The sequence below is a fragment of the Strongylocentrotus purpuratus genome, unplaced genomic scaffold (assembly GCF_000002235.5).
Source record: "Strongylocentrotus purpuratus isolate Spur 01 unplaced genomic scaffold, Spur_5.0 spur5_scaffold_9, whole genome shotgun sequence".
NCBI lineage: Eukaryota > Metazoa > Echinodermata > Echinoidea > Camarodonta > Strongylocentrotidae > Strongylocentrotus > Strongylocentrotus purpuratus.
The window spans coordinates 4977325-4999545 of record NW_022145615.1 but is presented as its reverse complement, the minus strand read 5'-3'; the positions used below and the strand labels follow the sequence as shown (position 1 = coordinate 4999545).

At 39.3% G+C, this 22221-nt stretch overlaps 1 protein-coding gene across 1 annotated transcript; it reads right to left on the bottom strand.

The window, feature by feature from the left end:
• Nucleotides 1-12097: 12097 nt before the first annotated feature.
• LOC575829 (QRFP-like peptide receptor) lies at nt 12098-22154 on the bottom strand. The gene is made up of 2 exons (XM_030977026.1): nt 21306-22154; nt 12098-12181 (listed from the first exon to the last, which is right to left on the bottom strand). The coding sequence occupies exons 1-2, from the start codon at nt 22152-22154 to the stop codon at nt 12098-12100; spliced, it is 933 nt and encodes a 310-aa protein (XP_030832886.1).
• Nucleotides 22155-22221: the final 67 nt, after the last annotated feature.

The window sequence follows — 22221 nt, the reverse complement described above, 5'->3', positions numbered from 1 at the left end:
CACAAGCAAATAGTGATTATGTTATAGGCTTAAAAACAGTCACGCTGCGGCCCGTAGCTTTGGAAAAAAATGAAGTCAGGAAAAATATTATTGGTCTTTTATTATATACCGCCCCGTCCTAGATCCACCTGGTTTTATTCTATATATGGAAATTCGGATAGGTATTAGCTGGGTTATCTAGATACTAGATAAAAAAAAAATTAAACTAACAATTTTTTTAAAAACCGCAATAGGGTACTGCAACCTCTCACCCCCCCCCCCCCCACCCCCGCGAATTTAGAAATTATCAATATCTGGATCACCGTAAGCTACTATTTGAGCGAGGTGGTTTATTTGTAATTTGATTATCCCGTGTTATGTTTTATTATGTCGAAATAATATTTTATTTCATCACAGTGTCAACATTTTCCCCGTCCGTCCACCTTGCTCCCTTGCAAAATTCAGAAACTGCAAAGTAAATAATCGCCCGCCTAGTTTATGTTAGTGAAATATATATATCTTTTAAAACATCATATAAAAGTTGAAAGTTCTGAGCAAATTCATAACTGAATGAACAGAATCCATAACTATTTTGACGAAAAATTATTCAGTGGTGTTTTCAAATAAGCTTCCAGGATTCTCTGGCAAGGGAGAGGGAGACACGTCCTAGAATTCTGTGACAAGCAAAAAAGATTTTAAAAAAAGAAAAGAAAGAAGGTTGTCAGGGATTTGGTGTGCCCCGTTTTGAAACCACTTAGAATCTTCCCTTATGCTTGTGTTTACCATCTGATGATATGTCAAGTTCTTTGCAAATTAAATGATGATGATGCAATGAATAAAAGGTAAGTTACGAACCAACTGAAGTGCTTCTAATTCGATGTGTAACTATACAGTGTCTATTTGTGCCTTTGCTATCATGTCCGATCTTTGTTTATAAACAAGCTAAGCGAAAATGTGTTATCATGCATATCTTCTCTTTCAATGAACCTGTGGTTCAATGGTCATGTCAGTGATGGCAGTAGTTTTAACAGTTCTCCAAAACCTAATCAGGAGGAGGGGGATGAGATGGGATGGATGAGGGATATTTGTAACGCACCCGATATTTGCGTCCTCTCTCCAATCCCCCTACCTTTTTACAGTGTAAAATACAATTCCAAAAACTTCTTACTTTATTAGGATAATAAAGATTCGCCAGAAAATGTAAATATTAAATTTTAAAAAAAGCTTGAAATCACCCTTAGTCTAAACCGAATGACCGCTCATCGGAGACAAGAAGAGTCGTATTTAGTTTTCAGCAAGTAAATACCAACTCATACACAAAAGTTAAAACAGCAATAACAAAATTATATATATAAACAAATTGTATTATAGAGAGAAAGAGAGAGAAAATGAAACAACGTTAACAAACAAACAAATATAGGCAAATACATATAATAATATTTTATACACAAATATTATCATTATCAAATCTAGGAATTTGTAAAGACTTGTTCATGTTGCCGGAAAGACAATATGTAGAAGCCGACACTTTGGTCATCGTTCTCATAGATTGTGGAAGTGTCATCATGATGGGGCACTTTAAGTATAGCACCGTCGACGGCAGCTGAAAATGACAGATTAATGACGACAACCATACGTCATGCTTTCTAAAACAAACTGATAACATTATTTCGAGAGCTCTTGTTTGCCCTGATCGTTCCAGAACGTGACCAAATATTAGTTAATGAGATACTAATTCTGCCTCCAGGGGCGTGGCTATATAGGAAATTCAGAATAGCTAGGAGGAAGATATGAAAGGGTTGTTGGACAAATGCCTTCAAGCTTGCAGGTTTGTTTAGGGGTACTCATGATTTCGGGCATTACATCCATGTTCGAGAATATATTTTGTTTTGGCCAAAAGAGAAAAAGTAATTTTCACCAGAATATAAACATTATTATCCCCAAAATGTCCCAATGACGATGGAAGACACTCGGCGTCTAATACAGGGTATATACTTCACCACTCTAAACCGTTCAATAAGTGAACTAATAATAGTCTATTTACAACCAAGTTGCGTCAATGGAGCTATCTATTCGATGAAACTGTATGCCAAGGGAAAGGGAAGCTTTTACGAATCATTAATAGAAGCTGTCGACGAAAAAGAAATACATTTAGGGTCAAATTTCATTGGTTTGTCATTTACTCTTGGAAAATTCCCTCGCAGCCAAAAGGATGCGGGGTCAAAAGCAAATTTTGCTCTATTTCGAACCCGAAAAAGAAAGAAGGAGAAGAAAAAAAAATCTAAAAACAGAGAGAGACTTTCAAAATTGGAAATTAAATTAGTCGGTAAGCGAGGCGTTGCCTCATTCCATTTAGGTCTTTTAAAGGGGATGGTGTAGAAAATAAAAGAAAGTGCATGCCATCAGAAAAATATAACATGCTATATAACATTTAGGGGTCTTTGCAATTTTAATAGTTCTGAAATAAGATTAAAATGGAAAGAATATATAGTCTTCAAACAAGCGTTGGTGTCATTTTTCTTGACAACGTATATAGAAAGTTCCGTTTCAAACGCATGCACTCGAAAAGTCTTTTTTGTCCACCCCCTCCCCCCACCCTCTCTCTCTCTCTCTCTCTCTCTCTCTCTCTCTCTCTCATTTGGTCACTCTTGGTATATTCAAGGCGTGAAATGAATAGTTCCATTTCTGTTCTTCTTTTTTAAAGGATTTTCAGATAGGAAGTATGCAATTATTTGGCACATTTTCCGACAAAGATCCCCGGAATATGATTCCCCTTAACTTTTTTCACTGATCCCTGCTAATGCAGGCTTAATGGAAGGTTTATGGAGTGGTTTATGGAGTACTCAAAACATTTTCACGTCCATCACGAGGCGTATAGTTGTCACAATATTATTCTGTCAATTCGTGTGCATCTTTCGTACTACTATAATCTAGGACAATCCATGCTATTTTTACTCATCTCTCGTGAGCTGTAAAAGGGTATAGAGGTACATAATATGGGGTCGCAAGGAGCGTTAACGTATATCCCAGGGATCATCTAAGCACTTATACATTGATATTAATTCGAATGATATGAGATGAAGAAAAAAAAAAACAAGTAAAACGTACTTCAAAAATAACATATATCTGCAGATTGAAGTACATGTACATGAAGTATAAGGCGATATTTTATTTTACAAATACGTAAATAAATTGGAAAGCGAATGCGTCCGTTTTAGAATCTACACTGTCGCTCATAAAGTTGGAATATTTTTGTTTTACCCCAATTAATGGAATTATTTTAAAAATAATTTAATAATAATAGATCTAGATAATAGTATACATTCTCAGATTTTATTGAATAATTTGCCAATGTGTGTTTTGCGTGACTGCTAAAGCATTTGTACGCTACTATGCTTATCAACTAGGGGACCTACGCACTTAAGTCATAAATGACAGTAATGAGGATTAGTGTGCCCATGCCTTGAGCCATAATGCATGGCCGTCCAGAGGACTTTTTTTATGTTGGGGACCGGGGTAAAATGCAATAAATTGTTGAAAATTTATTGCATTTTCTGTTTTTTATTTTATTCATGGAAACTGCCCCCTACCCTAGCCCCCGCTGCGTACAGTCATGGTTCAGTGACAAAGCAATGGCCTCGTAACTGTGAGGCCCCAGGATCAAAACCGTGTCGATGTGCTATATTAGTGCCCTTTTGTGGGGCATTAATCCTCGTTACTGTCATTTATGACTGAAGGGCGTAGGTCCCCTAGTTGATAAGCATAGTAGCATACACATGCTTTAGCAGTCACGCAAAACACACATTGTCAAATTTTTATTCAATAAAATCTGAGAATGTACACTATTATCTAGATCTATTATTTTTAAATAATTTTTAAAATAATTACATAAATTGGGGTAAAACAAAAATATACCAACTATATGAGCGACAGTGTATATAGGGTTCTTATATTAGACAAAAATAAATAAAAACAAACAAACACTGAAATAGATAGATACAAAATTAGGAAAACTAACTATCACAGGAGCTAGCGTTTTTCGCAGGACAGGATATAAGATATATAATGAAAAGGGATAACATTACTTAGATAGACAGTGATAGTAAAAGAGAGAAGGATAGATAGCGAAAGAGAAAAAGGAAACAGAGAAAGGGAAATGAAAACAGAGAGAGAGAGAGAGAGAGAGGGGGGGGGGGGAGAAGGGAATCATTACATCAAAGAGGTGAAGGTCATTTTCAGTCATTTCGGAATTTATCGGGATGATAGCTTTTCTAGATTGCTCATCAGACCAAATGTCGAGGGAAATTATGGTTTAATGGCTCATTTTCCACACTAGATGTTCAACGCATGTAAACACAAAATGAACGAATATATGACTGTATACATTGGAAATGCATAGAGATATAACCAGCACTGGGTGGTTGAACCGGCGGCGTATACAACTCCAATTCCGTTTAAATCCCCCCCCCCCAATCCCAAAGTAAATTAATACAACAAGCAATGAGTCGACAGCACTCCTGCATAGGCTCCTGCCGATGTAAACACATCCCCCCTCATCAATATCTGGAGACGCCAATGGCTTATATTTATCCAACTAAATTTGGATGAAGAGGTAGGCCTTGTCGTTTGTTGAGTGTGAGGTCCCCTTCTCAGCTAGATTAAGTAAATACATTAACCAGGTACTCGAAGTACACAATCATACACTCTGAACACGACCCATTCCAAGAAATTAGTGAATTCAATACACGTGCAAATAAAATACACTATACGTCATGGCAAACAGTGTTCAGATCGTTGTAAAGAAGTTTGCATTTATGAGATAGAGAGGGTTGTTTTCTTAGAATAAATTTGGATGCGATGTTTCATGTAATCGATAACCTATCATCAACCGATGTGAATGCCATGTCGGAAAACCTGAGGGCAAGGTTGTTGAAAACAATATGACCAACATTCGATACATTCTTTACCTGCGAAAAATGTTGGAAAAGTAATTGATAAAGACTATATACTTTGATTGATTTTGCATCATGATCCTTAAAATGCAATCAAAAAGTTATCAAGGCCTTACCAATTAATTGACACGGCAAACGCCAAATGTCTTGAAATGGTTTCCCCAAATCAGGCCTCGTGATTTTCTGCAATTTCGTTTCCGTCATCTAATTTTATTTTATCATTGACATTGAGTTTTGCATTCAATTGATTTGATTAATTAATACCAGTTTGTGTCCTTGAATCTTTAAGAGAATTATATGATATTATTTGTGTGTTATAAATACGATCGACCTTTAAATGATCCAGACTTGAAAGCATCTTCCATCTTTTTTCAAGCAGCCAACTTTCTTGGCTATTTTTTCGACTTTTGTCCTTTTTCCCTCGGCATATCGACCTTCAGTTGCAGCGAGCAGGCCAAATATTGAACAGCCTTTAAATAATTTGATCAAATTACAGAACAAAGACACGAAATTGGAAGTTTGACCCATATACTATTACTCAACAAATACTTAATATATCTTTCTTATCTGTATGATGCAAGGGTGCAAATGCATCGCACACACACCCCCCCCCCTCCCCCCGCCCTCCTCCTCTGAGAATTCTTAAACTACCAATATTCAGACCAAGTCGTTTCCCACTTACGAATCATATAACAAAAGAAAATTCTTTCAGTATGCACCATTAGCAGCTGTCACCTATAAAAAACTTAAAAGATTTTCTCAATCACTCATTTTGCCGGGAAAATTCCTCTGCTGTCGAAATATTCGGTTCATGATATTCAGAATTATTAGCGACACGCCTGGCTTGCACGCGTGAAAGGATGTGACACCAACTGTTCTCATTTTTTCAAGGAATACCCTTGGGATGTGCAAGCTTATAATGGTCTGCCCATGGGTCCAGTTCAATTCGTTCATCTGTCCAAACACGCTTCTTGTCGATATGTCTTCCTATTTTCGCCCATCTCTTTCCCTCTCTTCCTGTCCCTCTCTCCCTCATTCCTCTCATCTCTCTTTCTTTCTCTCTCTCTCTCTCTCTCTCTCTCCCCCTCTCTCTCTCCCTCCCCTCCTCCCCTCATATCTCTCTCCCTCTCTCTCTCTCTCTCTTCCTTCCTCTTTCCTCTTTCCTCCCTTATCTCTCCCCTCTCTTTTTTTCCTTCTCTTCTACATATCTTTCATCTCTCCCATCTCTCTCCACTTCACTCCCTCTTCTCCTCACCCCTCACTTCCTCTCTCCCTCCTCTTCTTTCGCTTCACCCCTCTCTCCCTACCTCCATCCCTCCCTCTATTCATCTCTAACCCGAGTTTCTCTCTCTCTCTCTCTCTCTCTCTCTCTCTCCCCCTCACTCTCTCTCTCTCGTTTTGATGAAACGGGTTCGCACTCAGTAAAACCGTTGTTTTCAGCAATAAATTAACGCTATGATACATACAGACTCTATCTATCGAAATAGTTCACGACTACAATTCAAAGACATTTTGAAAAGCAAACCATTAATGAACGAACTTCAGAACATACCGTAACATCGATAGCTGGTAGTAGCCCAAGGCTTTTTTTTCATAAATTCATGATTCATTTAAGGCTTAATTGTCTGCGCTATCTTCTCCTGATGTGAAGTTGTACGTTGTAGTGGTGTTAAAGATGAAGTTGAGTTCTGGTCATGCGATTGCATTGTGAAAGAAACGATGTGGAACCGTCCAGAAAAGGTTGATCATCTAGCATATAAGAATTTGTGTGTATTGCAAGGTTCTGGAATCATCAAAATGATAAAAAATTTGGCCAAGTCTTGGTAAAGTTACAAACACTGTACACAGAAAGATGTATATGGGACTACACGAACACATGGCGTAAAAAGCCGGCCCCCGATTTTTACGATGTTACATGCATATTTAGAATATGAAGGCATTTGAAGAGCCATGCTTTTCAGGGAACATGTCTTATCTGATGTTCTTCCACACTTGCATAATAGGAATGAGTAACGCTCACAAATTAATTTTCACCTCTTCCCAGAACTCAACCTTCTCTTTAAGTTTGATGACAGCAATAATGAGAACACGCTTAAAGATAATTAAATGGGTAAGCTACAGAAATCATGAAATCTGGATGTCAGCGTAATTTTTATAAATTGTTACAGTTATTAATTATTTCCAGTGTTATGGTACGGGACCCTAGAGTTGGCTATACGTTCCGTGAGTTGGTAATTAATAGAGGGTTAAAAAGTGTGAACATTTTGTCATGACAGCGGCTGCACAAATCAAACAAAAAATGCTTTAATTCCCAGCTCACTAAAAAGCCTATCGACCACATCATCGTTTACCCGAGGATGCACCTTCAATTTATGAGTCACAAAATCATTATTATAACATGTAAACAAAAAAACCTTAAATAGAATAGAAGCCCTTCATAGTTTCTTTTTGTGTTTTTATTTGTGTATCTTGTTGTTATTATTTTAAACGGAAGTCAGGGTTACTCTCTCCCTCCCACTCTCTCTCTCTCTCTCTCTCTCTCTCTCTCTCTCTCTCTCTTTCCCTCTCATCCTCTCTTTCTTTTACCTTGCGTGTCTATCTCTCTCTCTCTCTCTTCCCGGTATAACTGTCATGTGACTTTATCGATATTAAACATGATTTCTTAAGGGATTTATATATAAATGTTACAGCGCTGTAATTGAATCAAGCTTTAATTTTATTAAATTTTGCGGATTGTTTTACAAAATCCATTCCCCAAATGTACATAGATACCCCTCTATAGACATTGTAATCCGGGATTTCTTCATCATTGTGCTCTATTTTCAAATTCAAAACAAAAATGTCCTCTCTTTTCTCTCAAACAGGGGGGTACCTGTAAATGAATAGTGTACAGTAAAACAGTCATATACATTTTGGAATGATGTTTATAAAGAAATTACATTCAAGGGGTGTATTTTTAAAAGGAAGAAGTAAAAAGAAAAACAAAAAACAAACTTGCAGTGGTTTGACGGTGCTTCAACTACACACAACACTATACACACAGAAATACAAAATACATGCTACTATCTAAAAATGATGCCGATTATAAATTTAAAAAATTTCGATGACGAATAAAACTTGATGGATAACCTTTTTCAATGGATATATTATTATTTTAATATGCCTCTCTGCAATAAAGCTTTTGCGAAAATATCTAGCTTTTACAATTGAATTGAAATGTCAAAGAGGATTATACTTGGATTTGGCCCCAAGAAGAAGCTAGACAACTTAATCCGCAAAATAAAGTGATAGGATTTTGATCAAATGGCAAATTGTAAGATGATGAATGTATTGCTCCACTACCCATGGATATTTGAATAATAATATACTTAATGAATCAGGGACGTATCAAGGATATTTGTTTTGGAATAATTTATGTAAGTGCATGCTATTAATGGAAAATGGTAAAGAAAGAAAGAAAACAAAAACAAAACTAACCCTCGGGGGGGGGGGGGTTGCATTCCCACTCAGGTCTGCCCCCGTGGATGGAATAGGGCGGACTGGGGGGGGGGGCGCAACTGAATTCATCGGTTACACATCGACAGCCCGCGAGACCATGGTTCACGATGCAGACAAGTCTCGAGACAAGAAGTTTTGCTAAATATCCTCCCTTGTTCTTTTGTTTTTCTCTGTTTGGTTGGCCATCGGTCTCGCAGGCCGACGGTATTGTGAACCTTTAGAAGCTTTTTTCTTTTCAATATTTTCTTTCGAATTTCTGTGTATTGTCGATGTACTGGGATGACCCCATTAATGTCCCGATAAAGTGTATATTTGTAATTTGAAAACATAACTAAATTTTGCGAATATTAGCTCGTAATATACAATACATGAGAAATTGTTTTACGACCGTTCAACAAACACGCGTTTATGTTGACTACACGTATGTTTGTTTAATTTTTTTCATTCCACGTTAATTTTCTGCACAAGTTCTCTCATGATTAGACTCGAATTCAGCAAGTCAGTTGTCAAATTCAAACTTGTCATTCAAATAGCTTTTTAGGTGCACATTATTTAACGCTTTTCCACAGATTATTTAAAATCATGAGAGATTATACAAATATTCAGGCATAAATGGAAATCAAAGATAAAATAAACAATTGAGGCTAATAGTATGAGAGGAAAGAGAAATGTTTTTTAAATGAGACTAGTGGACACATAATCGAGCGCCGGATGATCGATATTCGGTAAATATGTGAAAGCTATTCTGAGCACGTACTGAGCTTTAAGAAAATATGTCTGAGAAATACTCAGCTGGATCGAGTGATGATATTTTGGAGATTTCGCGCTAAACATTTTTATATTTGGATAAGTTTAAACAGTGAAGATAAATATTTACCGGGTTAATAATGAATGTCCCTACATGAAATGGCGCGACCCACTTTTTGAACATGACGTGTTTGGTCCGGAGTCTTTTGATCTTTGTGGATAACTGTTAAGGTACACACAACATTACGTGATGTTTTTTTTTTTCTTCTTTGAAATGGACTACATTGTAGACTGAAGATAGGATTTTTTTTATGCTGTGCACAATCTATAGCGCCTTCCCCTTGTGTAAATCCACCCCTTAAAAATAAGGCCTATATTTAAAGTAAATAAAAGATAAAAACTGTTTATCCGAAGTTTAATGTGTTATTACTTTACTTTTTGTTTTAATCTCCCCCCCCCCCCCCCCCCCCCCCAAATCCAGTCGGAGATCTCCATACGTCACTGACTATCGACGCAATGCATTGTGACGTAAGTAGGTCGTAGTTTATGAGGTGAATACGCGCATGCCCATAACCGCCATTAACCCACTGCGCACCAGGATACGCGCAGCTGGTATGTGACATCACAATGCAAAGTGTGATATCGTGGTGGGCTTTTGTTTACATATCTGTCACTCTGTCAATTGACTTTCTGAGCAATAGGACGTGTTTCCGAATTTCTACTATATTCGTTGAGCAATTTTCCTAGTCTTTACAAAATGTTGCGTTTGGTAAGTGATAAAAGGATTATATTTCCTCATTTATGTACATAATCTAAGAAATGAATTAAAACAAAACAGAAATAAAGAAATAAGAAGAAAAATTACATGATATTGATAAAGAGTATGACAGGAGTATTTGAAATATGAAAAAAGTTCGTTGCGAAGTCCGTAGTTTAAAGAGCATACTATTTACGATTATTAGGAACTTAAACATAACGACTTATCAAGCTAACTCTCTGTATAGATATGTCACATGCATGGGGAAATGTGCACTATTCGTATGCGTTAAGATTGATACCGTAAGCAGTTGCATTAAAAACACTTTTTGGACTTGTATATGTTTATTATGCTTCTGTACATAAAAGGACATTGATGAGTGAAGATTGGGAAAGGTGGATTGGTGGTCATTATTTGTAATAGTCAGTTTGACCATTCATATTATTATGTTCTCCCTCTTTCTACTGAAGGTGACATCACCGAAAAGCAATAAATCTTCCAGAGCATCCCTTTCATCTGACTATTGTCATGACGCTAAGGCTAGCATCTCATGCTGCCCATGGCGCATGCCCAGACCCGGCATCCCAGCCGCCATGAGGTCATTCGAGATGAAGCTACGCGCATCCACTTCTGTGACGTCACAATCGCACCAGTCGATGACCAGCCGTTCCCTGTTCAGTCTGTTTAGAAAGCGTCATTCAACACCAGTGGTCCCATTCAACGGCACCCAAGACCTTGGAGTGACTTGCGTCCAGGAACTGAGGGGATCAAAGTCGGTCGGTGCAGTGACGGACCACTTTGCCAGGGTAGAGGTTGGAGCGCAGAAGGGCAAGACAAGGTCAACCCCAAGCAGGGGAACCCTTCGCCAGCAAGGAATTGAGCAAGGCTCAATCAAGAGCGTGTTCAGTCTCCCCGGTGCAGTGATTGATGATGACGTTGAGTTGAACGCCTGTGCCATTGGTGATGGAACTCAAAGGGCATCCTTTTACAGTGAAATTGACACTAATAAGGCTGACCTTGGATCAATCACTTCTAATGAGGCAAAGCCTAGCCATGTCCATGATGAAAAGACATTTACAGGACAGGCTGGCCCCGCCCATGAAGTCGATATCCTCGTCATCAATCACATCGATGAAGAACTCAAATCAGACGTCTTCCAGCAAGACGTGCTTGAGGAAACTCAAGAAGTCACAATGGTGGAGAAGTTTACAGCAAGCCCCTCGACCTCTGATGATGATATACCAGTCGACACAAGCAAAGATGCCATTATCTGTGAACCTGTGTGCTCTATGGACAATGAAATAGAAGACACCAAAGGAAAACCAGATATGGACATAGTTGCGTCGATATGTGAGGATGTCACACAGCCAGAGGAGGAAGAGAAAATTGGCCACACTTTGACCAGCCGAGATGAGAAGATTTCATATGCTGATCAAGACAATCTCGAAGAAGAGGTTCAATTCTTCGATAAGAACAGCGAAGAAGGGGATGACTACGTCAACCTCGATGACCTTCTTGGTAGCTGTCCAAAGTCTGAGGTCATCATGAATCTTCAATCCGCAATGGAGTTGTCTAAGTGTGCCACACGCCAGCTGGAGAAAGCACTTAAGAAGTGGTCTCGAATCTCCCGTGGTCCTTTCCCCCGACAGCCGGGAAAGTGCAAGACCAAGGAGGAAATCATCGATGACAAGACTGTTGGACTTAGGACGGAGACTAGCCGATACTTGGATGAGATGAACAAGGTGTTCTTCAACTTCTACTCCGTAACGGAGCGGATGGATCACATCGAGGAGAGGCAGGAACACCTTGTGGACTCTATCAAAGCCAAGATGCATGCTCCTCCATCTGGTCCCAAACCAGCTAAACTCCCAAAGTGGAGGAAGGACTTGGCTGATCTCTACGTTAATAATCGCGCTGGAGGACGTTCAGAAAGCCACAAGGTGAAGGCCCTGTTGGGAAGCAAAATCCCTCCAACGATCACCGAGGAGGAGGAAGAGGAGGAGGAGTGAGAGGAGCATCCTTAAAGAGGAGAAGTGGAAGATAGGAAAAAGGCATGCTAGGAGAGAAGTGAGTTCCAAAAGGAACTGCCTCTGATAGGATGAAAGTAACTCCAAAAGGGGAGTGGACGAACAGTACGGACGTAGAAGGGCAAGGAGGACTGGCTTCAATCTCTGAAGGAACTGGTATGACCAACCCAGTCGACAAAATCGAGGATGCCATCATCTGTGAACCTGTGTTGTTTGGACAACTGAAATAAAAGACAACGGAAATGCCAGATATGGATATCGATATGTCGACCTGTTGGGGCTGTCACATTGTCTTCTTCCGGATCAGAATCTGAGGATCGAGCTAACTCGAGTGGATGTCGAGTAGGAGGGGGAGAGAGGATTAGCATTACCAACTTGAGAACCTCAAAGAAGGAGCATGATCATGATCCATCATCAATTCGTGAATCGACAGACTTGAGACGAGTCGAAAAATCAGTCGAGCACAGGATTGGAAAGAAAGCGGAGGGAGGAGTTTGAGGAACCTACTTAAGAAACTTGGCCAGAGTAATCTGACGGTCAGACCATACGATGTCGGAAGGCTGAATTGGAAAGCTGAAATAACAAAGATTAAGAAAAGAAAAAAAAAGCACCAGCAAGAAACATCAAAGATTTATTATGATTGGAATCAAAGGAAATTAAAATAGAAGAAAAAAAGTACTCACTTGTTGTCAATATGGTTTTCATGATAGTACCGTTGTGTTAAGTTATATGAGGTTGATTTTGTTGAGGTGTGTGAGAGTGTGTTTATTAAAACAAACAAAAATAACCAAATCATGTCCTACGGGTTATCAAAATAAATTTTTTATTTTTTTATTTTTTCGAGAAAGATAGATAGAGAGAGAGAGAGAGAGAGAGAGAGAGGAAGACGTACATAGATAGATAGATAGATAGATGCAAATGATGAAAAAGATAAATATTTTTGAGGATGAGACGGGGCTGTGTTGATGACGATGCTGACAAATAACATCATAATAAGGAAAATGTAGTTTTGATAATGATGTGTGGTGATAATGGTGATGACGATGGTGATGGTGATGATGATGATGATAATGATGCAGATGATGGTGGTGTTGATGATGATAATGACAATACAGATGAAATTATTATCGTCCTGGTGCGCGGACGTGGGTATGAGGATAATGGTGCGGATTATAAAATGTACTAGGAAGGTTATGTTGAGAATGACAAAACTGATAATGACGGTGATGCTAAGGTCGATGAGGAGGAGGAGGAGGAGAGGTAGGAAGGGGGAGGAGGAGGAGAGAGAGGAGGAGGAGGAGGAGGAGGGGGAGAAGGGGGAGGAGGAGGAGGAGGAGGAGGATGAGGGAGAGGAGGAGGAGGAGGAGGAGGAGGGAGAAGGGGAGGAGGAGGAGGAGGGAAAGAGGTAGAAGGAGGAGGGAGAGGAGGAGGGAAAGGAGTAGGGGGAGTTTTTTTTTTTAATACTCATAATGACTCTATATTTAGGTAATCATAAAAGGGGATGAGTAGTGGTCTTGCGAATGCAGTACATGCATTAGGAAACGTCCAAACTATTTTCTTACAATCTGAAGCAATCATTACCAATACAACTTAAAATCTCGTATGCCTTTTTTGCTCCGCATGGTGGATATGCCGATATGTATATACCTCTCACGCAAATCTTAATCATACTGAAAAAGAATTATACAAGTCATGACCTTTTATATGCGTTATTCTGTCAAATTGTCACATCTGCTGTCAAATTTCGCATTTTACGTTATTTGTGTTTGACCTTTACTATAACGCAGATGTCGATGTAATTTATTCAAATGCAGACAGCTCTCAAATATTTCTGCAACATGTCACGCAACACTAACATAATAGAATGTTGGAAGGCTGGCTATTATTATACGTGTCGATATTTTGTTATTCCAAGAGATGAGTAAAACCATTAAAATATATGAATGCTGGCCCTTCATCTCCTACGGGCACAGATTTGCCTGTGAGGGAGGGACGACGGAAGAGTTGATGTTTTTACTCAACTTTTTGCTCGAATAACAACTTTCCCTAAAACGTGCTTGCTTTCGTAGTATAAACAAAAATGTCCTCCCATTAGGCACGACATTTTTTGTATAGAACTGGATTATGTATGTAAGCATCAATCCACATTCCATGATAATTCCACACGTATTGTGAGCGGGGATTATTTACAAGCACTTGTAGTGAGCAATCAAATAAATGTCTCACATCCACAAAGCAAGAACACTCGCACCAGAGTTCAATCACTGTATCATTCAAACACTTATAGACAAATAATATGCAATTTTTTGAAATGTCAGTAAAGATATTAATCTATATTTCATAACATGAAGGGTCATGTATCGTCCATCAATATCGTGGGTCGAGTTGTTGACGGAAGGGAGGGGGAGGGGCTGGCATCATGGGGCGGTATAGGGGTGATCTTGCTATTAAGATGAAATGCGAGGGATAAATCCAGGGAGAAGGAGAAAGGGTAAGGGTAGGGTTTGGGAGGGGTATATATCATGTTTTTCACCGCCCATTCAGTGGGGAATGGTGTCATGGGGGGGGGGGCGATCTTGCTAGTCAGATGGAATGCAAGAAAAAAGAGGCATGGAGTAGGGGTAGGGTGTGGGAGAGGGCGTATAATGTTAGTTTTTTTTTCCATTCACTTGGCCTTTCCCCTCACTCCTTCTTTTTCCTTTTCTCTTTTCTCTTCTCCTATCCCATTTTCGCCATTTGTTTTGGGGATGGGGGGGGGGGGGGCACATGTGTTACCGTAGCTAAACGAGACAAAAACGAGGAAAACAAGTAGCTGAAATACCCTATCGCTAACCACATATTATTTAATAGTAGCTTAAGCAATTTTGTTAATAGTTGCATATACTTCAAATTTATTGCCATATAGCATATTAAACTTTTTTTCTGAGCTGCCCTGCATGCAAAAACACATCGCATGACTTGGGCTTAATTTTTGTTCGATACGAAGATACACTGTTGCTCATAACGGTGGAATATTTTTTTTTATCCCAATTTATGGAATTATTAAAAAAATAATTTACAAATACTAGATCTAGATAATAGTATACAGTCTCAGATTTTATTGAATAATAATTTGCCAATATGTGTTTTGCGTGACTGCTGAAGCATGTATATTATGCTACTATGTTTATTAACTAGGGGACCTATGCCCTTAAGTCATAAATGACAGTAATGAGGATTAATGCCTCACAAAAGGGCACTAATATAGCACATCGACACGGTGTTGATCCTGGGGCCTCACAGTTACGAGGCCATTGCTTTGTCACTGAACCATGACTGTACGCAGCGGGGGCTAGGGTAGGGGGCAGTTTCCATAAATTTAAAAAAAACAGAAAATGCAATAAATTTTCAATAATTTATTGCATTCTACCCCGGTCCCCAACATAAAAAAATCTTCTGTGTGCCCATGCCTTGAGCCATAATGCATGGCCGTCCAGAGGATTTTTTTTATGTTGGGGACCGGGGTAGAATGCAATAAATTATTGAATATTTATTGCATTTTCTGGGTTTTTTTTAATTTATGGAAACTGCCCCCTACCCTAGCCCCCGCTGCGTACAGTCATGGTTCAGTGACAAAGCAATGGCCTCGTAACTGTGAGGCCCCAGGATCAACACCGTGTCGATGTGCTATATCAGAGCCCTTTTGTGAGGCATTAATCCTCATTACTGTCATTTATGACTTAAGGGCATAGGTCCCCTAGTTAATAAACATAGTAGCATAATATACATGCTTTAGCAGTCACGCAAAACACATATTGGCAAATTATTATTCAATAAAATCTGAGACTGTATACTATTATCTAGATCTAGTATTTTTAAATTATTTTTAAAATAATTCCATAAATTGGGATAAAAAAAAATATTCCACCGTTATGAGCAACAGTGTATAAGTATCTTCCTTTACTTGATTTTGATGTGAAATAAAGAAAATGGATATTCCCGCCTATCATAGATTTACTTTAATGTTTTTCTCTAGGGCCGATCATCCGTCAAGTAATAAACAGATGAGTAAGTTCGCAATATAATAGAAACGTATAGGGGCAACCATAATTCGTTATTATCTATGCGGCATTTTCTCTTTACACTGTAAATAGCACATGATTCATTTACAAGTCGATTGGTTTTTAATTTGCCACGGGTGTATTAGTGAGGTGGATTTATTACCCCGAATAAAAAAAGAGCCCTAATTTAATCGGGAACCTGTTCCCTGATGGACGATGAACTAACGATCATGGCTACAATTCACCCGATTACGTACTGTTGTAATGCATATTGGGGGTATAACATCTATCAACAAAAAAACCCCGAAAGATTAGGTAGCCCTAGAGCGAAAGAGGTGGGGAAGAGGGGTGAGAAGTTGAGACCGAGTTACTGACGGGATAACCGAAGGCACATACTTATGAAACTGAATTAGGGAAAAGGGAGAAGAGATGAATAGAGAGAGAGAGAGAGAGAGAGGGAGGGTGGTTGCGAGAGAGAAAAGACATAATATCTTTTAGAAATGAAATGAAAGACAGGAATAAGATAGATAAATAGGGTGACAGAGAGAGAGAGAGAGAGAGAGACGGAGAGAGTGAAATAGAGAGAGATAGAAAGAGGGAGAGATCGAGAGAGAGAGAGAGAGGGAGATATGGGAGGGACAGGGATATAATGAGACATAGAGATGAGAAGAAGAGAAAGACATCAAAAGAAGAAAGAGGTAGAGTAGAGGGTGAGAGAAAAGAGAGAAAGAGAGAGAGAGAGAGAGAGAGAGAAGGAGAGAAGGGGGAGAGACATGTAGGAACAGTGCAAAATAAATAGGGACTGAAAGAAGAAGGAAGAGGAAGTTGAGATGGAAAGGAAAACAAAGAGAGGGATGGTGTGAATTGAAAAACAAACTGACTTAAAAGAGAGATAATGTATATAGAGAGGGATATTTTTCCAGACGTTACTGCCCTTAATCCCCTTTACCCATTCTCTGATTAATTAATACGTGATGACTTACCTTTAGAACCCCTCGACTAAATCTTGCATCTCTCTTGATCCATCCTACTTGAAATATTATATTAAGTCAAGTGATCATCTTCAGTCCTACTCGTTATATGCCGAAAGGCATGCAACATCCGTGTTAAGCTCACTCGAAGTTTAAAGGTATAGATTTTGTAGAGTTGTGTAGTCGAGTGGTTAAATCACTTGACTGGAAATACAAAGTTTGAGGGTTCGAGCCCCGGTACGGCACTTACGTCCTTGAGCAAGGCATTTTATTTACATTGCTCCTCGAATAGTATTACCACCCTACCCCTCCCCCCCCCCCCCCCCCCTCCCCTGGCCCTCGGCATTATCAGGTACCTGTTTATGACAACTGGGTCGAGAGGGACAATAATAATTGCGCGCAAAATGCCTTTTAAAAGAGTCTTTATCAAAATACCACATTGCTCCAACTGAATGATTAGGACAAAATCAAACAATAAAGTTTTGACATTTTCAGGGTTATAGTCTATCTGCACTAGTTTGGCCAGAAGGGTTTAGAGGCTTTAGAGCTCCCTGCTTGGCGGGTAGTTATCTCATCAAATCAGCTTTCAATTAACATAAGAAAAAGGGGACCATTTGGGGGGGGGGGGGGTCAACGGGTACCGCTTAGGCATTGTTGGCTAGAATAGAGGGCGCAATTAGCTACAAGTAATGAGTACCGCTTTAAGAGATGTATTTTCACAAGTTCTCCAAAGAAATAAAATGTGTGTTCGATCATACACTCCGAAATAGGGCAACTTTGTGGTAATTTTTAACCAAAAAAAATGGATAAGTCAACTCTTTGTCTGATAACACACATACACAACCATTTTGCCATCAGACAATATCTCATTTTGTTCTTCAGAATCAATAGCTTTCTAATATTTTGTCTCATTTATCTGTTCCTCTGATTTTTGTTCTTCCACCTCGACTGAATCGATATGTAGGCTACAATGCCCTTTAAAGCCCTCGGCATTTTTGTCTTTTTCAGTTTCATTAGATTCGATTTGATTGCATCACACCGTAGTTCCAATGTAGGGTGAGAAACGTCACGTTATCGCCTCTATTTCAATGCTAGCTTTTTTCAAGAAATATAGGTCATTCATCTGGTTTGTGAACTCGACATTTCATACATATATATGCATGTCAGATCTACCAAAATACTAAATTAGTTGTTGGAGAATGAAATAAAAAAATCTTTGCAGGAGTTAGGAAATATCATTAAAGAGCTGATTGATGACAAGTAGTCTATCACATTGACCTATTTACTAATACATTTCGATTTCTACATGTTAATTTCTGTAAAGTATCCCTGGTTACTATACCCTTTCATTCACCTGATATGTGTAACAGCAATCCACTTTGCATATATTAGTCACTGCTATGGCGGGCAAGCCTCCAAACCTAACACGATTGTTAGTTCTCAAGAGAAACTTTTGACAAAGTTTTGCAAGAAATTAGTGAACTGGGCCCATATTCGTAAACCTTACTGAGCTAGTGGTTACGCGTATATGCAAGCGAGTAGAAAACAAACAGGCAAATTAAAATGTCTCTAAATATAGCAAGTAGTGATCTTAATAACTAGAAAAGGAGACTCGGATACATCAAGGGTTCGTGAAAGACTTAATGGTTATAATGTGTGTCTAGCATTGAATAAGTAGATCTAACGAAGGAAAACATGCTCACAACAACAGCAGCTGTAATACCGTCAAATATATACAAGGAATAAAGGGTTACTCGAATGCAAGCGAGTAGGAAACAAACAGTCGTTTATTTTAGCAAATAGACCAGGCAAATTAAAATGTCTCTAAATATAGCGAGTAGTGATCTTGTTTACGACATCTAATGGTGGTCAATATTGATGGGAACTCCTGCACATGTGCCCCTCATTTTTCACTTCAACAATCATTTATCTAGCAGTGCCTTGTGGGGCTACGGGTCATAAAAATCGAGCAGCAGCGATGTTCTATTTCTTCCACACCCTACAGCTATTTCGGCTCATTAAAATATCCACTCACTGACTTGCATTTCACATACTTTTTTGCTGTCGGTCCAAACAACATAAAGGTAAATTAGGATTCCACACAATTGTAATTGATGAATTAATCATCGAGTTTAATAGATAAGATATTGCACCGATCTCGATTTATCTTCAAAATGTGACATATTCACTACGTGCCTATTCTTCGTAATGGCGGAAGGCAAATTCATAATAAATATTATTGATTTTGTGATTTAAAATGGAAACTAAGCATAATATACAATCATTTTAAGGGCGATTCGGTGCAATGTGTCCCAAAAGACGTATGACCTTTTCCTTTTTATTTCATCCAACAATGGGTATCTCCTGATTTACCTGAGCAAAATTACTAATGGTTATTTCTGGTACCATTACCATTTAGTATTTCATGGTCACATCGGGACATTTCATTTTTTAATGAAGAAATAAAAAGGAAAACAAGACGCAATTATACCGTACTGTATACGCATTACACGAAATAGCCCTAAACATGTTAAGAAATACACAGCCACTGTGCATTAAATTAGTGCAGTGGTGTATCCAGACATTAACAGACTGGGGGCAAAATCTTCAAGGGTTGCCCCAGCTGTCGTGGGAATGTCAGTTTTAGGGGGCCCCTACTTTTTTTTTTTTTATTTTTTTATTTTTTCCATTATATAAGTGAGTCGTTCATTTTTTCTTCGATTTGATGCATGTCATCGACCCTTTGGAATCTTAGGCTTGACAAAGTTGCAATATAAGCCTATTGCGAGTTCATTTTTTTCCATAAATAAATAAGGTCATCTTGATTTTTCTTTCTGCTGTAAAATAGGGTGGGACGTGCACCGTCACCACGCATTTATGCCGGATACGGCGGACGTCACTGACTTGCAATGTTATGCATCATGGTATTGATTAAATATCCGAGTCAGATAAAATTGTTTACCTCAATTGTTTCATATCTACTTAAGACAGTCTCATATTATATTTACAAAACAAACTCGTCTGTTCCATAACTTGCTGCAAACATGAAACCTTTATTTTTGGAGCCAGAATGGCGCTTACTTATCTGCATTAACACACAAGTATGACTCCTCTGATTCTGATGAATTTTCATGAAATAGAGAGTAAAAGTATAAATAGGAAAGTGGCGACTTGACATCTTCTACATCATTTACCGGGATTTATTTATTGGAGGAGTTTCAATACATTGAATTGACACAATAAGTTGTTGAGCGCCTAATAATTATTATTTATTAAGTATGAAACGTATTCATGATTTCTGACAGGTAGGCCTAATCACAACTTATAGCACCAGCAAATATTCATTAAAAGGGAAATTCAACCGCTATAACATAGGGGGGGGGGGCAGAAAATCATTCACAAGTAATACAAGTAAAACAAAAAATGAGACTAACACTTTGATACAGTTATACTAAATTCACTGAAATTAGTGAATTGGTAATTTGATAATTGTTATCAATGTTGAAATTGCTATTTCACAAAAAGAATCTCTTTTAAGTTGGTAATTAAGATTGATTTAGATAATCATGATAGAATATTTTGGCTACAACCCACGGGGATCCAAAAGTCAGTTTCTTAGGCCTTGTAAAAACTTTTCTCAGGATTACAGCGTAATTCACTGGCCTGACGACCAATAATTATGTCGGTGTTGCAGGGCTTTTGACAACTATTTCTGAAGGATCATGAGCCAGGCATAATTGGTCTCATCCCGCCATCTGTCTGTTGGGAGGTCGGTTCGCGGCCAGCTGCTCCAGATGTCTCTTGGAGATGTTGAAACGTCTTCTCATCATTGTAAGGGCCGACGTATCCTATGCCTCTGTGTCTACTTCTGTCACTGCTGTTGATTCAGAATGTGTGCGAGGCTGATTTCGAGTCTGTAAAATCCCGTTACCATTCGACGTCACATAGCTACACATCGACGAATTCGACGAAGTTTGATACACGGATGCGCGTCGCGGGACGCTCTCACTGGAATTCCGATAGCTGGATCTTCGTGATCGTTCGTTCCTTTTCGTCTGCCCGCAACATCCAACCTTCGCGCACACCATTTTCTTAAATTCATCACTGTAACACGCAAACAATGTTGGATTCACAAGCGCGTTGAATGCGCCCATGAGGTTCGCGAACACGAAGAGGAAAAATCCGTTGTTCCTTAAAAATCCAAAATAAATATAGTAGAGATTGATGTAGAAGTAGATAGAGTAGCAGAAGCAGTATGACAGGACAGAACATCCCATTATCCGGAGGATGTTTCGCGAAGCTGCTCGGTGAATCTTTTGGCGGTTTACACGTACGGAGTCTCTTCGCATATAGATGGAATAGATTCGGTCATCCTCGGGGGTCGTCGTTGGTTTTCTTTGTCGCAGAGAGAACACCATTTTAACGTAGAGACCAAGGGTTGTGACCAGTGTTGACAGATAGAAGACGCAAAAGACGGTTGCGGTGTAAACGTGTGGTGTGTATGGATTATCGCTAGGTTTGCTGCTGAGACAGAAGTGGACCTCGTATACGTCGATTCCACCATGCATGACGTACGATTCACTAGCTACCTCCTTGAAGAGGAAGATGTTCCCAAACTGTGGAATCATCGAAACCGACCAAACCAACATCAGGATGAACCCAGCTCGTGTGTTGGTGGGCGCAGCGAACGCCCTTGTTGTAAGCGGGTGGATGATCATGCAATAACGGTCGATGTTGAGCGCCAGCTGGGTCATTATCGAAGCAGTCCCAAAGAAGGAGTTGAAGTAGAAAGACGCGATGCACACCCAGTATGTGTCCGGGTTGAATATCACTCTGGAGACATCGCCAGGCAACAAGAACTGCATATAAACGATTGGACACTCGATGAGCACAACCATGAGGTCGGAAAAGGCAAGACTGGCGACATAGACGTTGTGAGACGATTTCCGTGCTCGGGTCGATCTCGACATGACAAAGAGAACCAGGGAATTCATGACGACGGCGGCGATGATGACGAAGCCGAAAGCAAACATAAAGAAGGTCGCAACGTACGGGTAGAACAGTGGATCCTGACAAACCTGTCTTACATCAGGTGTCCCAGGACGGCATGAACTACTTTCATCTGGCGGAAGCGTCGTTTTAAACCGCGTCACCCCACTTGTTGTTGAGGATGTTTTCGTCATGTTTAGCGGGAACACCGAAGTTATAAGGCTAGAATAATTCGAGGTGGGCATGACGTCAGTCTCGCTA

What these genes read in the sequence shown, in the direction of transcription:
- LOC575829 (XM_030977026.1), bottom strand. Translation starts at nt 22,154, where the DNA reads ATGACGAAAACATCCTCAACAACAAGTGGGGTGACGCGGTTTAAAACG. An exon ending in TCTATATGCGAAGAGACTCC is followed by an intron (nt 12,182 to 21,305) that starts GTACGTGTAAAC and finishes CTTTTATTTCAG; the next exon opens with TTGTCCAAACAACACAGGTT.